At 39.3% G+C, this 20,992-nt stretch overlaps 1 protein-coding gene and 1 pseudogene across 1 annotated transcript; one reads left to right on the top strand and one right to left on the bottom strand.

Moving 5' to 3' along the window:
* Positions 1-2,830: 2,830 nt before the first annotated feature.
* LOC132819802 (dihydropteridine reductase-like) lies at positions 2,831-19,932 on the bottom strand. The gene is made up of 7 exons (XM_060831595.1): positions 19,757-19,932; positions 19,361-19,453; positions 19,116-19,212; positions 18,270-18,410; positions 11,276-11,384; positions 8,282-8,365; positions 2,831-4,979 (listed from the first exon to the last, which is right to left on the bottom strand). The coding sequence occupies exons 1-7, from the start codon at positions 19,841-19,843 to the stop codon at positions 4,874-4,876; spliced, it is 717 nt and encodes a 238-aa protein (XP_060687578.1). The 5' UTR covers positions 19,844-19,932; the 3' UTR covers positions 2,831-4,873.
* A 747-nt stretch (positions 19,933-20,679) lies between these two features.
* Positions 20,680-20,773, top strand: LOC132821047 (U6 spliceosomal RNA; annotated as a pseudogene).
* Positions 20,774-20,992: the final 219 nt, after the last annotated feature.

Here is a 20,992-nt window from a genome sequence, read left to right as displayed (position 1 = left end):
TCTCAGACCCACACACCTCTCGCAATTGGTTGCTGCTACACAGGGGCACTTCAACCAAGCAATCATAATCTTATCTCATTGCTTTCTAGTTGGCTCCAAATGTGCTGTTGTCGGAACCTAACCTAAAAAGGTCTGTAAACTCCACATCTAGGATACATTTGCCCAACTGAATTTTTCACTCAATGTGTAGATTTAAAACTCCAATGATTATTGCGGTACCTTTCTGACAACCTTGTACTGTTACTTCCTTTATGCTCCACCCAATCAAATGGTCATCATTAGGTGGCCTCTACACCAATGCCCACATGACTTCTTACCTTTACTATTTCTCATTTCTGCCCACATCTTTGGTTTTCTGAACCTAAGTCATCCCTTTGCATTGAGCTTCCTAAAAAAAAAAAATTGATGGGATCTGGGCATTGCTGACTGGATTGGCAGTTATTACCCATCCCTAGTTGCCCTTGAGATGCCTTCTTGAACGACTGCAGACCATTGGGTGTTGGTATGCCACATTTGGGAAAGGACTTACAGGATACTGACCTAAGATATATTATTAACATTATTAATTAAGACTCACCCCTTCACCTTAAACTGGCTTCCTGTCATTGCTAAATTCCTGTACTTGATTCACGTCCTAATCCATGTCAGCTTGCAGCCTTGTCTCTGTAATTGCTACCAGATTGTACATATTCATTTCTATTTATGCTCTCCATTCATCTGTCTTGTTTGAATGCTACAGATATTCTGATGTGGAATCCTTTGTTTTATCTCTTTACTCTCTTTGCAAAGTCTAGTCTTATGTGTTGGTCGTTTGTACTTACTGAATTGTTCAGATTAGGTTCATTTGTCCACAAAGTCTCTTGCCTTCTCTGCCGTGTCAAAGAGATGTACAGATCCATCTAAGGTGATCCAAAGCATCGCCAGATACCTCAGAGAGTACTGAATCCCAAGTTCACTCAGTCTTCCCTTGACGCCATCATAGGATTTTCTTTTTTGAATCACTGCCGCTGAGAAGTCCTGGAAGAACATGATCCTACAGTAAATTAGGGCCAGTGTATCCTTCCCCTGAATTGTGGAAGCTTCCACGATTCTCTCCTTATTTCTATAGTGATGAAACCGCACCAGGAGAGGACGAGGACGTTGACTAAAACCTGATCTCCACACTGTGACCCGGTGAGCCCTCTTGATCTTCAAGCCTCTCATGCCAGCCTCCAAGTTAAGGAATTTCGGCAACCAATCCTCAATAAATTCTGCAGGCCGCTCACCTTCCTTACCCTCAGGCAGACCGACGATCCGAATATTCTTTCTCCTGCCCCTGTTCTCAAGATCATCCACTTGGTCACGCAAATTGCGGACCTGCGTGTCCAGGGCTTGGATCCTATCCTTGGAGGAACTCACATCAGCTTCCACCATTGTGACTCTGTTCAATCTTTTCCAGGACTCCTAGCTTCTGCAGCATGAAAGAGATTGGGGCCAGTTTCTCCTCTACCTGCTTACCCAGCATCTTACGAGATTTCACGAGCTCAATCACCAGGGCCTGGTAAGTAATCGAGTCAGAGGATCTTGTAGGCTGGGCCGCAGGCCCGGCCTCGGCCTCGGTTGCTCCTCCTCCCTTCTTCAGCATCTCTGGACGGCAAAAAACTGGAAAGTCAATTTTTCACAGTTTCCTGGGACTCCACGACCTTTCTATCCCAGGATATAGCAATGGTCCGGGTTGGGCGGGTTAGAAATTTGTCCCGCTTGTGCTGCGGTGTGGCGTTCTGCAACATGATCGCCCTAGATTGCCGCCATCTTGGATCCCCACCACCTGACTTTCTAAAGATTGTCCACCAAGGCACTAGCAAGGAGTGTGATGGAATACTCCCCACTTGCCTGGATGAGTGCAACTCCAATAACATTAAAGAAGCTTGACACTATCCAGTACAAAGCAGCTGGCTTGATTTGCACCACTCATCCACATTTTTTCCTTCCATGACCAATGCTCAGTCGCAGCAGTGTGCACCATCCACAAGATGCACTACAGAAATTCACCAAGGCTTCTTAGACAGCACTCTTCCAAACCCATGATCACTTCCAGTTAAAGGGCAGAAAATACATGACCTTCAATATCCCCTCTGAGGTCCTCACCTTCCTGACTTGGAAACACCAATTCCTTGGCTGTCACTGTTCTGGAACTTGCATTGAAATTTTATCCTCCCCGCACTGTGCCTGTACCGATACCAATGGATTGCAACAGTTCAAGAAAGCTGCCTTCTCAAGGGCAATCAAGGATCAAAAGCAGCGTTAATATATTGAATAGGAATTAACTATTTTTCTGTTGGAGGATGTCAGTGGTGGGGTTGCCAATTTAAACAGGTCACCAGGACTTTGGGTTGTTGGAGTATTAAATAAGCAATCAGAGATTTCTGTAAATGTTATAGAGACAAGAAACAGCACTGGCAGAGACCTGTAAACAGGTCACCTCCTTGTAGTCTCATCCAGCGATGGTGCTCAGGGCAAAACTCAAGAAAGAAGAACATGAGAAGTGCAAAACTACCATTAAACAATTATCACCTTTAACAGAATGACTTTGAAGAACTCAAAAATAGAGCATGTTAGGTTAGTCAAAAAATGTGAATTACACTCTCTTTCTTTGCATCTGTTATCCATTGATAATTGTATATAAAAACCTATTTTCTGATAGTTTCATCACAATGGAAGCCTCCATAATGCAGATAATATTTAAAATACCTTCTTTGGAACTAGTAGTTCTGTAGAACTAGTGTGTGCTATCAAGTATTTCCTGTAAAACATAAGCATCATCTTAACACACTGGAAAGGTCAACAAGGAAATATATATTTGCTTTATTCACGACAAGCTACAGCATTCAGATGTAAATTTTAATATCTCCATTTTACACAACATCATGAGTCAAGGTGTACATGGCAACAAGATGCAAAAATACATTTGTGCAAAGCAGTAACATGTTTGTATTGGTACAGTTATACCTAGAAACACACACAGACAAACAAAACTACAGCACTTGTCAGAAAGTTAAAAACAGAAATGGTTCCGACCTGACTGTAAAACTGACAGATTAGTAAATTTTCTTTTTATTTTCACACTTGGTGACACTTGACGAGTTTTATTATTTTTAAGATACGTTTTCCATATAATTAGACTAGATTCCTCCATATAGTTTCCATGGACTATATCCCAACTTGCTGGCCTGGGGCATGAAAAGAGAATGAGAGAAAAAAAGAAACAACTCATGGGCAACTGAATGAATTATCTGCCCCAAGACTCTGGTAACGAGTTTGAGAATAGTAAACACTGTACCAAGCAACTAGTTACATTCCTGTCAGTTGGAAAACAGGACTTGTTAAAAAAAATTGTATAAAATACATGTTTTTCTACTATGTTTTTATTCTAGTCATTCACAAATATATTCACACACCAATTCTGACATCTTAGAATAATTTTAAATTAAAATGAATTATGGAAACTGATTTTGAAAGCCTCAAAACGCTTATGGAAAATAAATGGTCTTTAAATAAACAATATTTCTCACATTTTGCTCAAACATATGGAACAGACAAATCTTGATTTGCATCAAAGAAGACAACTTTACAAGCACATGTAAACAAAATGACAGGAGGAATTAACTAGCACTTCCAGTATTTGTGAATACCAGTTTAGAATTAATATTGAGTGTTGAATCTAAGAAAAATATAATGCTGATTCCAGGGTCTCGCTGGAAAAGGCAAAGAACAAATAACGAGATGCAAGCAATGAGGTAGTGGTATAAATTAATACAGTCAGTGTGTGTGACTGTTCTGTTCATTGAAGATTTCTGGTAATGCCTTCTTTTTTAAAAATCACATGGATCTTAAATTTGTTTATATTCCTCTTGTGATGTGGCAATCTTGAAAATATGAATGTTTGGTATTGCCCTCCATTATGCCCCAGTTACAGGGAGGATGGGCGGCACGGTGGCACAGTGGTTAGCACTGCTGCCTCACAGCACCTAAGACCCGGGTTCAATTCCCGACTCAGGCGACTGACTGTGTGGAGTTTGCACGTTCTCCCCGTGTCTGCGTGGGTTTCCTCCGGATGCTCCGGTTTCCTCCCACAGTCCAAAGATGTGCGGGTCAGGTGAATTGGTCATGCTAAATTGCCCATAGTGTTAGGTAAGGGGTAAATGTAAGGGTATGGGTGGGTTGCGCTTCAGCGGGTCAGTGTGGACTTGTTGGGCCGAAGGGCCTGTTTCCACACTGTAAGTAATCTAATCTAAAATTTCAATGCAATTCTAAAGGATTCCACTGAATTGAATGTATTACTCAAAATAATTTGTTGGATCAAACCAAAATCATCCACCAGTAGGAATTCTGTTCAGGGTGTTCACCCTTTTGGAATTCTGTGACGTTAAGAATTTTGGAAGTGAGCATGACCATAAAAGTTTAAAATCCATCTGTACATTTAAATGGGTCATTTTGACCTGAAACAGGATTTATTACAGTGAAGCGCACATGTTATTGTTAAGCGATATATCTCAAGTAAATAAGACACAAGGAGGTTTTGGGCAGTGAAAATTGACTTTCTTTCTCCAAATAACTCTGTGGGTGCATTGTGCATTAAAAAGAGATAAAGTAAGTTATTGCATTTAATTAGACAAGAAAAGTAAGAGGTGCAGGAAAGCCAAAATAATTAAATGGGAAAAACTGGCAATTATGTACAGGAGCCAGTAAACTGTAACTTTCCAATCAAATATTTGATTTTTCTATCACCCACCAAATTGGAATTTAACATTCAACTTGATCTAAACATGTTCATGGCACTTCTTTAAAAAAAAATTGATTTCTCAATTGATACTTTTACAACAGTAATTCCACCTTAAAGTTGAGCAGGAATTAGTTCAGTTTTGCTCTCAGCTGTAATAAGCTGAATAAGACTTCCTGAAGTAGGTCTGGTTTCTCTGAAGGTCCAATTGAATAAGGTTCTGGAAAAGACATATAGAACTCTATGTTACACAAAAATCTATGTTGTATAGAACAGAATAATCTTCTAAAAGTTTAAAAACAGTGATTTGCAAATTTGCCAAAACTTGGAAATTTATTTTCTTAAGTTTTAAAACAATCAGAATGCAATACACCTTCAATTATTCTTCTGGGGTTACCAAATTTCTGAGTAAGACAGTGAGAACAATCTCAAAATTCCAATAAGTACAGATTCAGTGAAACAAACATATGAGGTTAACTCAGGGTTGAGGGTGACTCTGCACTGAATCCATAACTCAGGAGAGCTGACAACCCTTCAACTTGGGGCCAATAATCTGAATGGTCTGCTTGGTCCAAAGAGTTTGCTGTGGTGGATAATTGTGACCTGTCAATCTGGTTGGAGAATGCTTCATCTTGGAGAAAAACTGGAAGAAAATGTCCTAGACTCAGAACTGACAGTCTTTGTTAACCAAAAAGCATTGCATTGAACTAGAAGAGTCCAATGTGCAATACAGACTATCCTGTGCTCTTGGTGAAATTTAATGAAGTGGTCAAATGCAACAATTAAACATTTTTTAAAAAGTGGGAAAAGGATGATGCGCAGGATGCAAGGTTGTAAAACATATTAGCACTTTTGGAATTCGGATGATTTAAAAAGAGATGCATATAAATGTGGGTTAGCACTGTGTTGTTTTTTTAAAAGAAGTCAGAAAACCATTCTGGAACAATGACATGGATGTACCCTAGTTCCATGCAATTAAAGGCTTAGGAGAACCCTTGGACAGTTATGGAAGAAATTGTTTATACGTTTGGGTTTATAAAGAGCAGGGTAAATACATTAAATTATTAGTTTGCTTTCAGTTCAGTTTAGAAAGCACCAGAGTTTTACTTGTGAAGAAGCAAGCTTTTAGCCTCTGTCCCAGTGTAGGAAAACATCCGTCACCCTCCCTCAGAAAGGGATTGTAAAATTGTCACAATAGTTCAAGAAAGAGAAACTGGAAGAGTCGGTTAAGTTTCTGTTTATAGTGTAGAGTAATAACTTGCATATAAATATGGAGGTAATTAAGTTAGTAAGTTTGCAGGCAATTGCAAAAATTGGTGTTGCTGATATTGAGGAGGATGGTCTCTATGGATCAGCTGGTAGGTCGGGCAGAGCAAGGCAGATGAAATTTAATCCTGATAAGTGCAAAGTGATGCATTGGACACCGATAAAGGAAGGATTTATGCAATGAAGGTGCCTAGAGAATACGGAGGAACAAAAGGACCTTGGTGTACAAGTCCAGAGATATCTAAAGATGTCCGTACAGGTAGACAGGCTGGTGAAGAAGGCATAGAGGATACTCGCGTTCATTAGTCGGGGCACAGAATTTAGGAGCAAGGACATCTTGTTAGAACCTTACAAAACACTGGTTAGGCTGTAGCTCGAATGCGGTTCTGGTCACCACACTATCAGAAGTACATGTTACACCAGAGAGGATGCAGAGGTGATCCACCAGGATGTTGCCTCGGATGAAAAGTTTCTGTCATGAGGATAAGCTGGATTTGTTTTTCTCTGAATAGAGGAGGCTGAGGGGAGGGCTGATTGAGGCACACAAAATTATGACAGGCATAGACAGTAGATAGTGAAAATTCTTTCCCCATGGCAGATGTGTCTAAGGCCAGAGGGCATAAGTTTAAGATGAAGAGTAAGTGATAAGATGAGCCGGAGGAAATTTGAGGAAAAGAAAAATCACTACAGGGTGGTGGAAATAGAAAACGTGTTGCCTGAGAGGGAGGTGGAGGCAGGTACTCTCACAACATTTAAGTAGCTTCTGGATCAGCATGTAAAATGCCAGAGCATAGAAGCCTGTGGACCAGGGGCAGCTAAATGGGATTAGTGTAGTTTGGTGTTGTGAAAGCATAACTTCGTCTCTACTTCTTCAAAAAGCTAAAGAAATCTGGCGTGTTCGTAAAGACTCTTCCTATTTTTTATAGATGCACCTTAGAAAGCATTCTATCCAGAGGCATCACAGCTTGGAATGGCAATTCCTATTCCCAGATCTGTAAGAAACCACAGTCCAGTCCAGTATGCAATCCAACCTTCCATCCATTGACTCCATCTATACTTCTTACTGCGTCAGGAAGGCAACCAACATCATTAAAAATCCTTCCCACCCTAGTTATACTTTTTTTCCAACCTCTTCTGTCAGACAGATGATACAAAAGCTTAACCACATGTACTAACAGATTCAAGAACAGTTTCTTCCCCTCTGTTATTAAACTTCTGAATGGACCTCCCAAATTTTAAATTTAATGTTGATCTGCCTCTTTGTGCGCTTTCTCTGCAGCCGTAACATTGTATTCCTTGCTCTGTTCTATTGGGAGAAAGTGAGGACTGCAGATGAAGGGCTTACGCCCGAAACACCAACTCTCCTGTTCCTCGGACGCTGTCTGACCTTGCTGTGTTTTTCCAGCACCAAACGTTTTGACTCTGTCCTATTACCCTAAAACACTGGTACGATTGGCCTGTACTGCATGCAAAACAAAATTTTTTTCACCGTATCTAGACACATGAGACAATAATAAATCAATTTTTTAAAAAATCTTGTTTGGAAGTAAGCTGCATAGACCACGAATGCTGAACTCATTGATCTCAGATTTGGCAATTGTTAAAAAAAAAACGTGCCACTGTTCTCAATGTCCTGGCCTAATTAAGGCATACAAGCCATCTGTTTTCGAAAACAACTCTTGTGAACCATGTACCAGGTAATATAGAGACCACCTTGACTTTGATGCCTCCTGTTGTCAAATATTCTTCTGCCATTCACTGTCTAAACTCACACATGAAGAGGGATGATGTCCAATTTACTTTGACACAACAGAATTTAGATGGAATGGTATATGTTGATTTAAAAAAAAGCTCAACAAAGTATTATCATAGATACATTCTAATTAAACTGGTGATTCTGTCTGCAATAAACATAAAATATTGATTTCAACAGTGTAATGTGTTTTTAAGGAAGAAGATCTCAAATGGGGCAAAAATTATATTGTGCTTTCATTTGTTTTTCCCATTTGGAGTCACTGACGCGAAAGTATTAATTTCCGTGAGCCAAACGCTGCAAATGAGTCACCATGGAAAGGAAATGTCTCTCAGAAAAGGTCAGCTGTCCTTTATAATTTGTGTGTTCAATTTGTGGCCCTGCTCAGTGAGATAAATCAACCTTCCATCTGGAGCCTGAACATTAGACAGACAAATAAAAACCAGACAGTGACAAACAGATGTGAAATGATTACTGACAATTCAATCTAGCTGGATACTTACTCAGCAACAAATTCTAATGGTGTCCAGGAGCTGAAATCTGCATTAGGCATTGATTTCCTATTCATTGGCGTGTCCAAGGTAACACTGCAAAATAAATTAAATTGCTTTGAAATCCCTTTGTGTTGTACGCATATTACGTTACCAAGGTGGATAATGCCAGGATGTCGATATATTGGTAATATAAAAATAAACTCACTTCAGGCTTCCACTGACCTTTCCAAATTGAGAATAAATTCAATTCTACTGTTCCTGCATTGCAGTTATACTCTGACTTGTAAATCTAACTTTAAGTCTGTTCTACTTACAATACTTGGGAAGCAGGATAAAAAGCAGAGTGTGATCAGTTTCTCTTAGAAGACCACCTGGATAGAACTGGTAGAAAACCTCACCGATCCCAAATAGTTTGACTGCAATACTGATTGTTAAGCAAGTGTGTTTGTAACAAAAACAGCTTGCCTTTCACAGCCAAGGTAGTTCATAAATAGGTAAATGAAGAGGGAAACAGAGCAAGGAAGAAAGAGATTAGGTGGTGTACCTGAAAGCTATGATAAAAGAATGAGTTTTGAGGAAGTAATTTGGAAAGTGAAATAAAACAGATAGGGGAAGACAATTAGGGAAGCAATTGCAGAGACAGCCAAAAGGTGCCTGCCAGCAGCTGTGAAGCAAAAGCACAATATGTGCTTAGTGTGTGGGTTTTCACAACCTCAACATGCCTCAACATTATATGCCATCAATTAAATCCCTTGAAAGCATAGGACCTATTGTAATGTAGGAATGCCCATACCAAGCATCTCAAACAATAGGAGAATAATCGGATCATTTGCTTGTGATACTTACTAAGAAATAAACATTCTGTGGTGCATCATTGTCTCAGGGTAACAGTGTCATACAGCATGGAAATAGACCCTTTAGTCCAACTCGCCAGCACCACCCAAACATCCCAATCTGACCTAGTCCTATTTGTCAGCGTTTGGCTCATGCCCCTCTAAGTCCGTCCTATTCATTTACCATCCATATAACTTTTAAATGCTGTAATTGTACCCACCTCCACCACTTCCTCTGGTAGTTCATTCCATACATGCACCACCCTCTACATGAAAACGTTATCTCTTAGGTCCTTTTTAAAATCTCTACCCTCTCAACTTGATCCTATGTCCTCCAGTTTTGACTGCCCACCCTAGGAAAAATACGTTGGCTATTCACCCTATCCATTCCCCTTGTGATTTTATAAACTGCTTTAAGGTCACCCCTCAACTGCCATGCTCTAGGGAAAAAAGCCTCAGCCTATTTACTCTCTCCCTATAACACAAACCTTCCAGTCTCAGCAACCTTCTTGTAAATCTTTTCCGCACCATCTCAAGTTTAACAGCATTTTTCCCATAGAAGGGCAACCAGCATTGAATACAGTATTCTAAAAGTGGCTTTGCCAGCTTACAGCCGTAACATTACCACTCAACTCCTTTACTCAATGTTCAGATTAATGAAGGCAAATATGCCACACGCCCCCTTCACTATCTTGTCTACCCCCGACTCCACTTTCAAGGAACTATGCACCTGTACCCCTAGGTCTCTTTGTTTGGTAACCCTCCCCTTTATAAGCCCTGCTCTGATTTGCCTTACTCAAAATGCAACACCTCACATTTATCCCAATTAACTCCATCTGCCACTCCTCAGCCTGGTGGCTCACCTGATCAAGGTCTTGTTGTACTCTTGAGATAATAATCTTCACTGTCCATTATCCCACTATGTTAGTGGCACCTGCAAACTTACCAACCATGCCTCCAATATTCATATCCAAATCATTTATAAAAATGACGAAAAGTAGTGGACCCAGCAACAATCCTTACAGCACACTGCTGGTCACATGCCTCCAGTCCGAAAAACAACCCTCTCTCTCCCACTTTCAAGCCAATTTTGTATCCAACTGACTAGGTTCCCCTGGATCCCATGTAATCTAACCTTACTAGCCAGTCTACCATGCAGAAACTTGTTGAATGCTTGTGCTATTTAGCTAGAACCTCCTCCCTGGTGAAGAACAGATGTGATGATGTTTGGTTAAAGTATGGGGTATTAATGAGGTCTTAAAGAAGACAGCGCGAGATGGAAAAGGCAGAGACAAAATTATAGAGTTAGAGCCTAGATGGTTGAAGACAGCCACCAATAGCGAGCAAAGGGAGTAAGACATCTAAAAGAGGTCTGTGCTGTAAAAACACACAGATCTTGGAAAATTGAAGGGTTAAAGAAGGTTACAGATATAAAGACAAGTCCAAACAATTATTTCACTACTACTGCAAGCAAATAAATAGCAACTTGCATTTACGAAGCACGTTTAACGTAGTTAAATGTCCTAAGGTGTTTGACACAAACTAGCTTGAACACAAGGGGCTCTGAATTTTAAATCTGAGGCAATGGGTGTCACTGCTTATTGACTTACATTTGTCAAATGTAATGGGTGATAGGTGAATCGGACATGTGCAGTTTGCAACGCAGCTAGTAGATAACTGAGGAAGGATCCTCAGAGAATCAACAGGAAAAAAGACAAGGAATGGCCTAGGGTCATGAACAGAAGCCAAACTGCTCATAAGAGTCAGAGATATTAATGACTAAAGAGACATTTTGTGATCACAAACAGATGACCAGAAGGAAATAAGCCATTAACACCCAGTGTATATACATATACGAAAAAAGTAATTAACTGCTTTCAAACACTTTGGCAAATCCGAAGGATAAGACATAAATAAACAAATGTTTGTTCTTTAATTTTTACATTCAAAACACAGCCGTCTTAGAGAACTGTGAATAATTAACAAATTGAAAAGATGCATTTAAAAATCACTAAAATGTTATTACACTAAGTTTAAAAAAAGCTAACACTCTAAATATCAGCTTTTGACCTCTGTCATTTATGAAAGTCATGAGCAATTTTCTCTTCGTGGGGCACTGAACATTATCAAGTCTATTGTAGTGCGAGGTACTATAATTGCAGACACTTACGGCAGAATTGCAAGTGCTGAAGATCCAGGGGGCATTCCACTTTTCTCTCCAGCTAGACTCTGACAGAGCTGATGAACAGCTGCCTTTGCCATGCCATAGCCCACCATTCCTAAAGAAAAAACGGAGAATTTAAAAACTAAAAACTTTACTGCGGTCAAATACATTTCAAGTGGAAGGGAAACCCTTTTGTGAAACTTCTGTCAACCACCTGATGAAGGAGCAGCGCTCCGAAGCTACTGCTTCCAAATAAATCTGTTGGACTATGACCTGGTGTTGTGTGATTTTTAACTTTCTATTTTTAAGAGCATCTCTGGACTCAAACAACAACTCGTGTTTTTTTCTCAAACAGATTTTGTATAAAATAGCTTTCCCATGTAATCTGATGCATGTTTTCATCATGAACTGTATTTTAAGGTTGCACAATATAAGGTGAGTTCACTTTGTTCTATTCTCTGAGGGCAACGACAGTTGCAAACTTCCCAAGCCTACCAAGGTTTAATGACACTGGCAGCTTTTGAGACTATGCCCATGCACAGACCAAGCAGTAAACATCAGCTGCTTACTCAGCATCACAGGCAAATATCAAACTATCTTTTACCAGACATCCACAAATTTCTAGCAGGAGTCATATTTAGATTTAAATTGTCCAATCAGTTCAGTTTTGCATATCGAGTATCGAATTGAAATAGTACGCAGGATAAAGGAAATACCAAAAAGAGATTGTTATAATCGTGCATTATGTTCAAGTCTTCCAAAATGAAAGACAAATAATGATGACTATTTACTCTCGCTGTGACGAAGTGGATCCTCAGCTTGAGTTCAATAAGTTCAGATCCTGATCTCTGTGAACCATTTTGATACATCCTCGCCGAGGTTGGCACCTTGTTTTCAGTCAGAGCTGGCCTCCGTTCTGCTCTTAACACCAACTCCGAACCCACGAGCACGATTATGCCCTTTGCTCTCTTGTTCCCTGGCACTTTGATCTCTAATCTCTCCTGTCCTCTTGCATTGATTTCCATCCATTTTCCTCTTCCCCACTTAAAAACAGCATAAATCACATGACACTTCCATCTCTTCTTCATTCTGAAGAAGAATCACACCAGATTTGAAATGTTAACTATTTTTCTCTCTCCACAGTTGCTGCCAAGCCTGCTGATTTTCTCCAGCTTATTCTGTTTTTATTTAGGCTGTGTCTGCTGACACCCAGTGTTGCTTACAAATGCATGCGCTACATCTGATTAAAACAACTAGAAAAGTTAGGGTCTGGGCTGCCTTCTTGAAATGTTTTGAGGGGATCTGGCCTGATCGAAAACACGGGGTCCCTAGCAGAGATATTTGTATCATCAACAGCCACATGCGAGTTGCTGGAAGACTGGAGGGTGGCTAATTTGTATGAATATTTAAGAAAGGCTGCAAGGAAATGTCAGGGAACTACAGACTAGCAAGTCCATCACTGGTGGGCAGGTTGTTGGAGGGCATTCTAAGAGACAGGATCTTGCATTTGGAGATGCAAGGACTGATTAGGGAGAGTCAGTGTGGCATCGTTCAAGGGAAATTGTGTCTCACAAATATGATTGAGTTGTTTGAAGAGATGACCAAGATAGATGGATAAAGGCAGAACGGCAGATAGAGTTTAAGTCAGATAAGTGTGAGGTGTTGCATTTTGGCAAAACAAACCAGGGCGGGACTACACAGTTAATGATAGGGGTCTGGCGAGTGTTGTCAAATCGAGAGACCAAGGGGCAGTAACATAGTTCCTTTAAGGAGGCATCATAGGTAGACAGGGCAGTGAAAGCGGAGTTTGGCACTCTTGCCTTTATCGGTCAAAGCAATGAGTACAGGAGTTGGGACATCATGTTAAAGCCACCTTTGGAGTACTGTATATAATTCTGGTCTCCTGCTATAGGGAGGATGTTATTAAACTTGAAATGTTGCAAAAAAGATTTACAAGGATGTTACTGAGACTGGAAGGTCTGAGTTGAGGCTGGAAAGGCTGGGACTTCTCTCCCTTAAGCATAGGAGGCTGAGGGATGACCTTATGGAGGTTTATAAAATCATGAGGGGCATAGATAAGGTGAATAGGCAAGGTCTTTTCCCAGGGTAGGGAAGTCTAAAACTAGACAGCATAGGTTTAAGGTGAGAGGGAAAAGGTTTAAAAGGGACCTGAGGTGAAACGTTTTCACACAGAGGGTACTGGATATATGGAACGAGCTACCAGAGGAAGTGGACTGGGTACAATTACAACATTTAAAAGACATTTGGACAGGTACATGGATCATGGATAGGAAAGGTTTAGAAGAATATGAGACAAATGCAGGCACGTGGGACTAGTTCAGTTTAGGAAACCTGGTGAGCCTGGACAGGTTGGGCCGAAGGATCTTTGTGCTGTATGATTCTATGACTGAGACATTCTAGAAGATTGCATAAAATTCCAATGACGTCGTAAGCAAAGGGATTCATATATGCGTGCAGGGAAGTGGAGAGGGCGCACTGAAATGGAGTTCAGCAGGGGGGTGAGAGAGGGAGGGAGAGAGAGAGAGAGAGAGTGAGGACATCAGGTTAAGAATGGGTGAAATGAGGATGGGAAGCCCCTCTCTCTTCCATCTTCTCCCACCTATTCAGAGCTGCTGGGGGAGGGGGAATTTAAGGCCAAACCCGTTTAAATGCGCCTCAGTAAATTTAGGCATTATCCAGTGCACAGACATGGTATTTTATTTATTTTTCAGGTTTCTTTTCCAATCAAAAAGGAAAAGGGAAGAAAAGACTGAAAAGGTCAAAGGAAGGATTTTAAAGAATTGTGAAATTTAAGATAAAACTGTATTACACATCAGAGGTGGATGGTTGTGACTGATTCTATGCCCTGAGGAAAAGACTATCACCACTCAGAATAAAGCAGAACATCAATTATCACATTTTTAATTTAAATAAATATTGTTCTGTGTTGTAACCTAGGAGGAAAAAAAACTGGCAAATGAGACATACTCATCTTATGTATTTCAAAATTGACATCCAGTATGATCATTCCTGAGAATTATTATTTTTACCTCTTGGGGGAAAAGAAACAAATGAGAAATCGGTTTTGAAACCAAGGTAAATGCAACACATTTTATAATATTTCCTGTGAATGGAATTTACTTTTGTTTTGATGCCAGTTATTATTACTGGAGAAGCCAAATCTCAGACTGAAACTTGGATTGATGGATCATATTTTGTTTCGGTTTTAACAAGGCAGTGTCTCACTGAAATGTAAGCACATAATGTGACAGATTTTGTGTTAAAAATGAACGAGTCTGTTAGACAAAATAAATGAAGATAACTAGAAAGAACCAAACTATTTATGTATAACACTAACACAAATAATTTTAAACACACATTAGAAGACTAATCCCATTAATCCCAAAACCGTCTGTTACTAATTTTAAAAAAATCAAATCTCTTATGTAGTACCCAAAAGCTCCCATTATACAGTTTTGACACCAGAATCCTGAAAATTTTATTTAACACTTCACTATGACTTTAACCTTTAGACTGGAACCTCTGATAGCTTAGTTAAGTTCTCATACACCTGAGTAACCTCTTTAGGGTTTAGCCTAACACTTCTGATCCAGAACTATCACTAACTCTTTTCAAAGGAAATTTATTTTTACTATATTCTTCCCTTCTCAGGACCATTGCTCTATACATCCACCTTTTTGCAAGGACTTCACAGAACTTCCCAAACCAATATATAACTGAAACAAAAGTCTTTCTCTACACCATATGTAATTAAGCCTTAAGCTTAAAAGAAATACTCCCACTCTAGAAATTTTAACAGAAAACTTGAGGTAGCGTATTTACCTAGCTAAGCTGTAAAATCCTAAAATAACCATTATTGCTGTTAAAGTAGCTCTCACAAATTATTTTAAATCACTATACTTACTGTCAGTTAATTATTGACTTCAGACACACAGGAAATCCATATGTTACTAACTCAAATTCCAAAAGCCCAAACTTAAAAGCAATTGCTATTAAATATACATATAAATCATGCAATTCATAAATCTAATACAACAATTAATAATTTTGTACTTTACTGCTTAAAAAAAACAATTCCTCAAGTCCTAACACCAAAGGTAGCAACTGATTACTTTGAAAACAAACATTCAACTTTTAAGCAGACCATCCAAATTATTGACACTGTGCATTACGAAACAAGTCAAAATTCTCTAGGTTCAACAGTACTTCTCTTCTACTGATCAAATACCAGTTCAAACTTTGAACTCTTACACATATAAAAATGCTGTCTCATTCAAAATTTAACCCTTCAACCTATGTCCCCTTGAAGAAACATTTGCATATTTTACTTAGCTACGACTTTCAATGAAACTATGGAAACAGCCACCATAATGGCATACATTGCTAAATTGTAAATTATATTTGTTAATATTTCATAGAAAACAAGAACTATAAAGCAATCCACATATTTATTCAACTATTTTTATGCTTGGCACATTTTCTATCAATAAGATTTTTTTTCAAAAAAGATTAAGTGAATTATAATAGAAATATGGAGCATGATTTCAGTTTTTATTAAATTTTTAATGCAGAAATCCTACTGAAGTTGAGTAAAATTTGCAAAGTTATTCCGTTAGTTATTAAACTGAGATAAGCATTTACTTTGATAGATTTAAATTTTGATTCATATTCTGGCAATCACATATTGAAGAATAGAATTTCAGAATTGTTACAGTACTGAAGGTGGGCCATTCAGTTCAGCATGTCTGAATGCTGTTAAAATGCTGTGAATTCCACTCTCCAGTTCTTTCTCCAAAATGCTGCACAGTGTGTCTATTTAAATAACAATCTCATGCCCCTTTCATGTCTCAGCTGAAACTGTCTCCTTCCAGACCCAAACCCATTGCTGTGCAAAAAAGTTTCTTCTTACTACTTTTACAAAGTACTTTAATCCTCTGCCCATAGTTATGGAGTCAGAGATGTACAGCGCGGAAACATACCTTTCAGTCTAACCCATCCATGATGACTATGAGACAGAACAGTTTCTCTCTGACTACTCTGTCCAGACCCTAATGATTTTTAAAGCTTCAATCAAATCTCCTCCTAATCTTCTCCTCTCAAAAGAAAAACTGCCCCATCTCCCCCAATCTACTTTCAGAACTGAAGTTCCTCATCCCTGGAATAACCCTCATAAACCTCATCTACACTCTCAAATATATGGAGATGCACTGAATGGAAATGTGGTGGAGTGGGTTCATTCAGGATGGCTTTGGATGATTATTTGGGTTAAAAATATTGGTTTGGGGAGAAAGCAGGAGATTGGCACTAGATAATGATGTTCATTTAAAGAGCTAGAACAGACACGATGGGCCAAATGGCCTCTTTCTGCACTGTAAGACTTTTGTGATATTGTATTCCCAGCATTTCTGGATGTAGTACCCAGAACTATCCACAATACTCCCTTTGAGGTCTAATTAGTGACTTGACCAGGGCATTCAATTAAATTTGAAACATTTGTGAGTTTTACTTTAATATACATTTTATTTATTGCTCAAAAATTAATATTTACATTTCTTTGGACCCAAACTTCATTTTTATTTTTTAAAAACTATTTCTCAACATGCCTTGCTGAATTGGTTTATTCATGTGAAGTCACCAGACACAGCATGGTCAGAGAAAACTCATTGGTTAACCAGCAGCAAACTGTCAAATATACAGCTGAAAATGTGTTGCTGGAAAAGCGCAGCAGGTTAGGCAGCATACAAGGAACAAGAAATTCGACGTTTCGGGCATAAGCCCTTCTTCAGATTCTGAAACGTCGAATAGGAGGCTTGCTTATTTAAATAACTTACTGATTTCCTAATTTCCAGCACAGTTCAGTGCCAAGATGAGCAGAAATGATAATACCAGTCTGTTCAAGTTAACATATTTCCAACAACATACATTTAAATGCATTCCTGTCCATCAGCTGCTTGAGTCAGTTCTGCCATTTAATGAGATCATGGTTGATCTGATTGCAATCTCAAATCCACATGCCCACGACCTCCTGAAATCCCATCGACCCCTCCTTAACTAGAATCTATTTACCTCAGCCCTAAAATATGCAAAGATTCTGTTTCCATCACCTTATCACAAAGAGAGTTCCGAACTACACGCTCTCAGGAAAAGATCTCGCCTAATGTCTGATTTAAATGAGTGACCCTGGATGTATAAAGTGATTTTTTTGATAGTGATAGTTCTTGATTGTCCATCTGTTCCATACTTACCCCGAGAATACTCCTCAGCAATGTGCGTGTGTCAGTCAGGTCATCTCTATCATTCTAAATTGAACAGATACATCTCGAGCCTGTCCACCCTTTCTTCATAAGACATCTCGCCAATATAAAGCATTAGTACAGAGTACAATCCCACATTATCCTGCTTTTGTTCCAGTATGGAAACTGGATCTACATAATGAATCAAAGGAGCCTAATTTCAGCCAAAAGTTTGTATTTTGGAAGAGAATCCAAATACAAAATTGAATGCGCACATGTAGTATTAAAATTAAATTATTTTTAAAAAATCAACGTGTTCAGACACCACCAGGGCAGCTTCAACTTGAACTGGACCCTCTGGCCCTGGAATAGGGACACTATCAATGTCCATAAGAGCGCATTCATTTAACAGTTCTAGGAATTACATCAAACGCTGCACAGATATATTATTTTTAATCAACCTGTTTGGACACACTATGACACTGCTTTCATGGAGCTAAGTGTGAGCCACTATTACTGGCCCATCTGCTCCCTAAAAGTTATATTTAATTAACTTGTTATGACACACTTCCAGAATAGACAGGGCTTGATCACAGATTTTTTTTGGTTCAGAGACAGGAACAATCCCACTGCACCATGAGACACTTCAGGAGATTCATTTCATTAAACCTAGTCAACGGTGCAAGTGCTAACACTGACAGACTTCAGCCTATGTGTCAAGAGGTAATAGGAGAAGCTCTGCTCACCTGCTGTACCCTTCAAAGCAGGACTTGCCCCTGTCAGTGTCAACAAGCCATCGTCTTTCAGATGTTTTGTAGCTAAATGACTAGAGATTGTTGATGTCCACACACTCTGTTTCCACATCAAGTCAGCGTTTTTAAAAAGAGCTTTGAAAAATAAATATCAAATATTGATTACTTCCATTGTTCAAACTAACCCAAGGAAAAATGGTAACAAAACAAAGAGAAGAGATCGTGTATTTAGAGTATCATAAAATTATTATTATTAGTATTTCAATACAGAGCTTTTTTTAAAATCTTTATTGGTACTTAACAAATAACTAAGGACAGAGTGAAGAGAATCCAAGTATTTTACAGAAAAATACTTTATTTATCACAAGCTTGAAAACTATGTGTCAGAATTTGAGCCCTTCAATTCTTCCACACTGTAAGTCTGGATCACTTCTATTGACATTCATCTGTAATTAACCATCTAGAAGCTTTTATGAAAAGATATTTACCATTATTTTCTGTGCTAAATCATACAATTGGTCATTTGCAAATGGACAAAATTTCCAACAGAATATGATGGTCAAACAATGCCAACTCAAGGTCAATAAATACAACAGTTCTTGTTTCCTTGCATACATACCATACTAGAAATGGGATTTTTAGATTAATCCATACCACTGATGAAGGGAGCGGGCAGTTTTCGTAATCTATAAAATGTAACTGTGAAAAACAGAACTCACCAACATTCATTCATTCAACTTCATAAGACCCCAGAATAATATGGAAGTTGCTTAAGTTTTCTTATCTTATAGAACAATAAAATATGAATGAAAGCTTTAACAAAATACAATATAGACTTACATTTTGCCTTTGCACTGCCACCAGCCCACCCTCCTGCTACACAGATAATGGCATCCACCTTCTGTTCCCCAAGAAGACTGGCAACCTCTGTGGTAACCTATGGCAATGAAAGACATTTACAAAATATCAATCCCGAACGTTTAATTCACCTTAACCCTGTGGAAGTACCTACATTAAAACTTACAGTCAGGTCCAATGTACTCCTACCTGGATCTGTCAGCAGCATTTACTGCAATAGTTATTACCTGCTCCGCCTGCTCAGTGAACGACTCGCTCATCTTCACGATGATATTTGCATTCGCTTCTTCATTAGACATTAGATCAATGGAGGCAACCCACTGGAACCGAGAGAAGTTTATCAGACAGTGAAGGAGATGGTGATTTAGGTTCGGACAGAAATGAAACTCTAGCACAATGTGAAAGTCACGGCCTGTTGGTGAACCCAGCCCCGGATTCACTTGTCACTAACAAGGCTTTGTGTTTAATGCGGTGCAAATGCCGCCGATTATGCTTTAATTAATTGTTAAATATAGCAAAATGACAGGTTGTGATCTGAAATGAAAACTGCATTATTTTTCCTACCCACCTCCCAACAAATTATCTCCCCGTGTGTCCGCGAGATCCTCGTTCCTGAAACTTACCCAGTGCTTGGACTTAAAAAACTCAACACACTTCGTGCCCAGAGCTCCCTTTCCTCCATACACGATGACTCTATGAGCTGCTGCCATTGCTGTCTTTCTCTGCCGCCTCCCTCACTCTCCCAGATTGTTCACAAACCTCCAATCGTCAGCCCAAGACCTTCAATATAATGCACAGTCCAAGCAGAGTCAGCAAGAATTAATATGTTGTTCTAGCACCACCTTCCCTCCGGAGGTCTCAGTACACATGAAAAGATACATTTTAGTAAGTGGCTGACAGTATTGACAAGTATTGTGCTAAAGAGTCGTACTTCCACTGTCTGTTCTCCTCACAGATACATGCTTAAATAAACTTGTAAGGATACTCTGAGTGCACCCAGTTCCATTAAACAAAACAAATGTGCATCCTTTTCAAAAATCATTGAATTGACGCAGATGGAGACCACTCAGGACCTGATAAATGCAAAGGCTTTCTGAATATTTTGACAGATTGCCAATCTCCTATCTTTTCCTCATTGTTTTCCACATTGCTTCTGTAGTGATTGTAACAAGAACAGCCTATGGACCTCATAGAATATGAGTTCCTCATTGGGGCTGTTGATCAAGGGGCTATCACATCCAGAACTGAGACCTTTTTGGACTAGGAGAGACCAGATAACAGTAGAGGCTCACTTATTACTTATGGGGAGCAAGAGTGATTGGCTCGATGGTGGCTGAACTCCACCAGGGTGACCAGGGATTTCCAAAGTGAAGATGTTGGCGAGAAGTTATGTCCAATGGCCAGGATTGGATGCAGACAGCCTAATTGGTGGGACAGAGTCCAGAGGACCAACAAGGCAAAAGACAAAAAGCCATTGGCTCACCCGTGTTCATGGGAATGGCCAGATAAACCCTAGACTCAGTTACAAATCAACTATGCAGGTCCTGTGCTCGCTTTGGCAGCACATATACTAAAATTGCAATGACACAGAGAAGATTAGCATGGCCCCTGTGCAAATTTATGAAGCGTTCCATATTTTTATAATAAAAATATATTTAAAAAAAGACTGTGCAGGTCCTTTCGTGGGCTCAATTTTCTTCATCATTGTGGATGCCCACTCAAAATGGTTGGACATGCACAGGGTCCATTTGTCAAGGATGGGAATCACGATAGAAAAACTGTGCACATCTCTATTAATTTTAAAATAGTGATGGAGAAAGATAGACCAAGTCTAAACATTGAAGGTCTAAATTGGAGAA

The sequence above is a fragment of the Hemiscyllium ocellatum genome, chromosome 1 (assembly GCF_020745735.1).
Source record: "Hemiscyllium ocellatum isolate sHemOce1 chromosome 1, sHemOce1.pat.X.cur, whole genome shotgun sequence".
In the NCBI taxonomy this organism is placed as follows: Eukaryota; Metazoa; Chordata; class Chondrichthyes; order Orectolobiformes; family Hemiscylliidae; genus Hemiscyllium; species Hemiscyllium ocellatum.
This window is presented reverse-complemented; position numbering and strand designations above follow the sequence as displayed.

What these genes read in the sequence shown, in the direction of transcription:
- LOC132819802 (XM_060831595.1), bottom strand. Translation starts at nt 19,843, where the DNA reads ATGGCAGCAGCTCATAGAGTCATCGTGTATGGAGGAAAGGGAGCTCTG. An exon ending in TTTTTAAGTCCAAGCACTGG is followed by an intron (nt 19,454 to 19,756) that starts GTAAGTTTCAGG and finishes TCTCGGTTCCAG; the next exon opens with TGGGTTGCCTCCATTGATCT. An exon ending in TGGCAGTGCAAAGGCAAAAT is followed by an intron (nt 18,411 to 19,115) that starts GTAAGTCTATAT and finishes TATTTTTCAAAG; the next exon opens with CTCTTTTTAAAAACGCTGAC.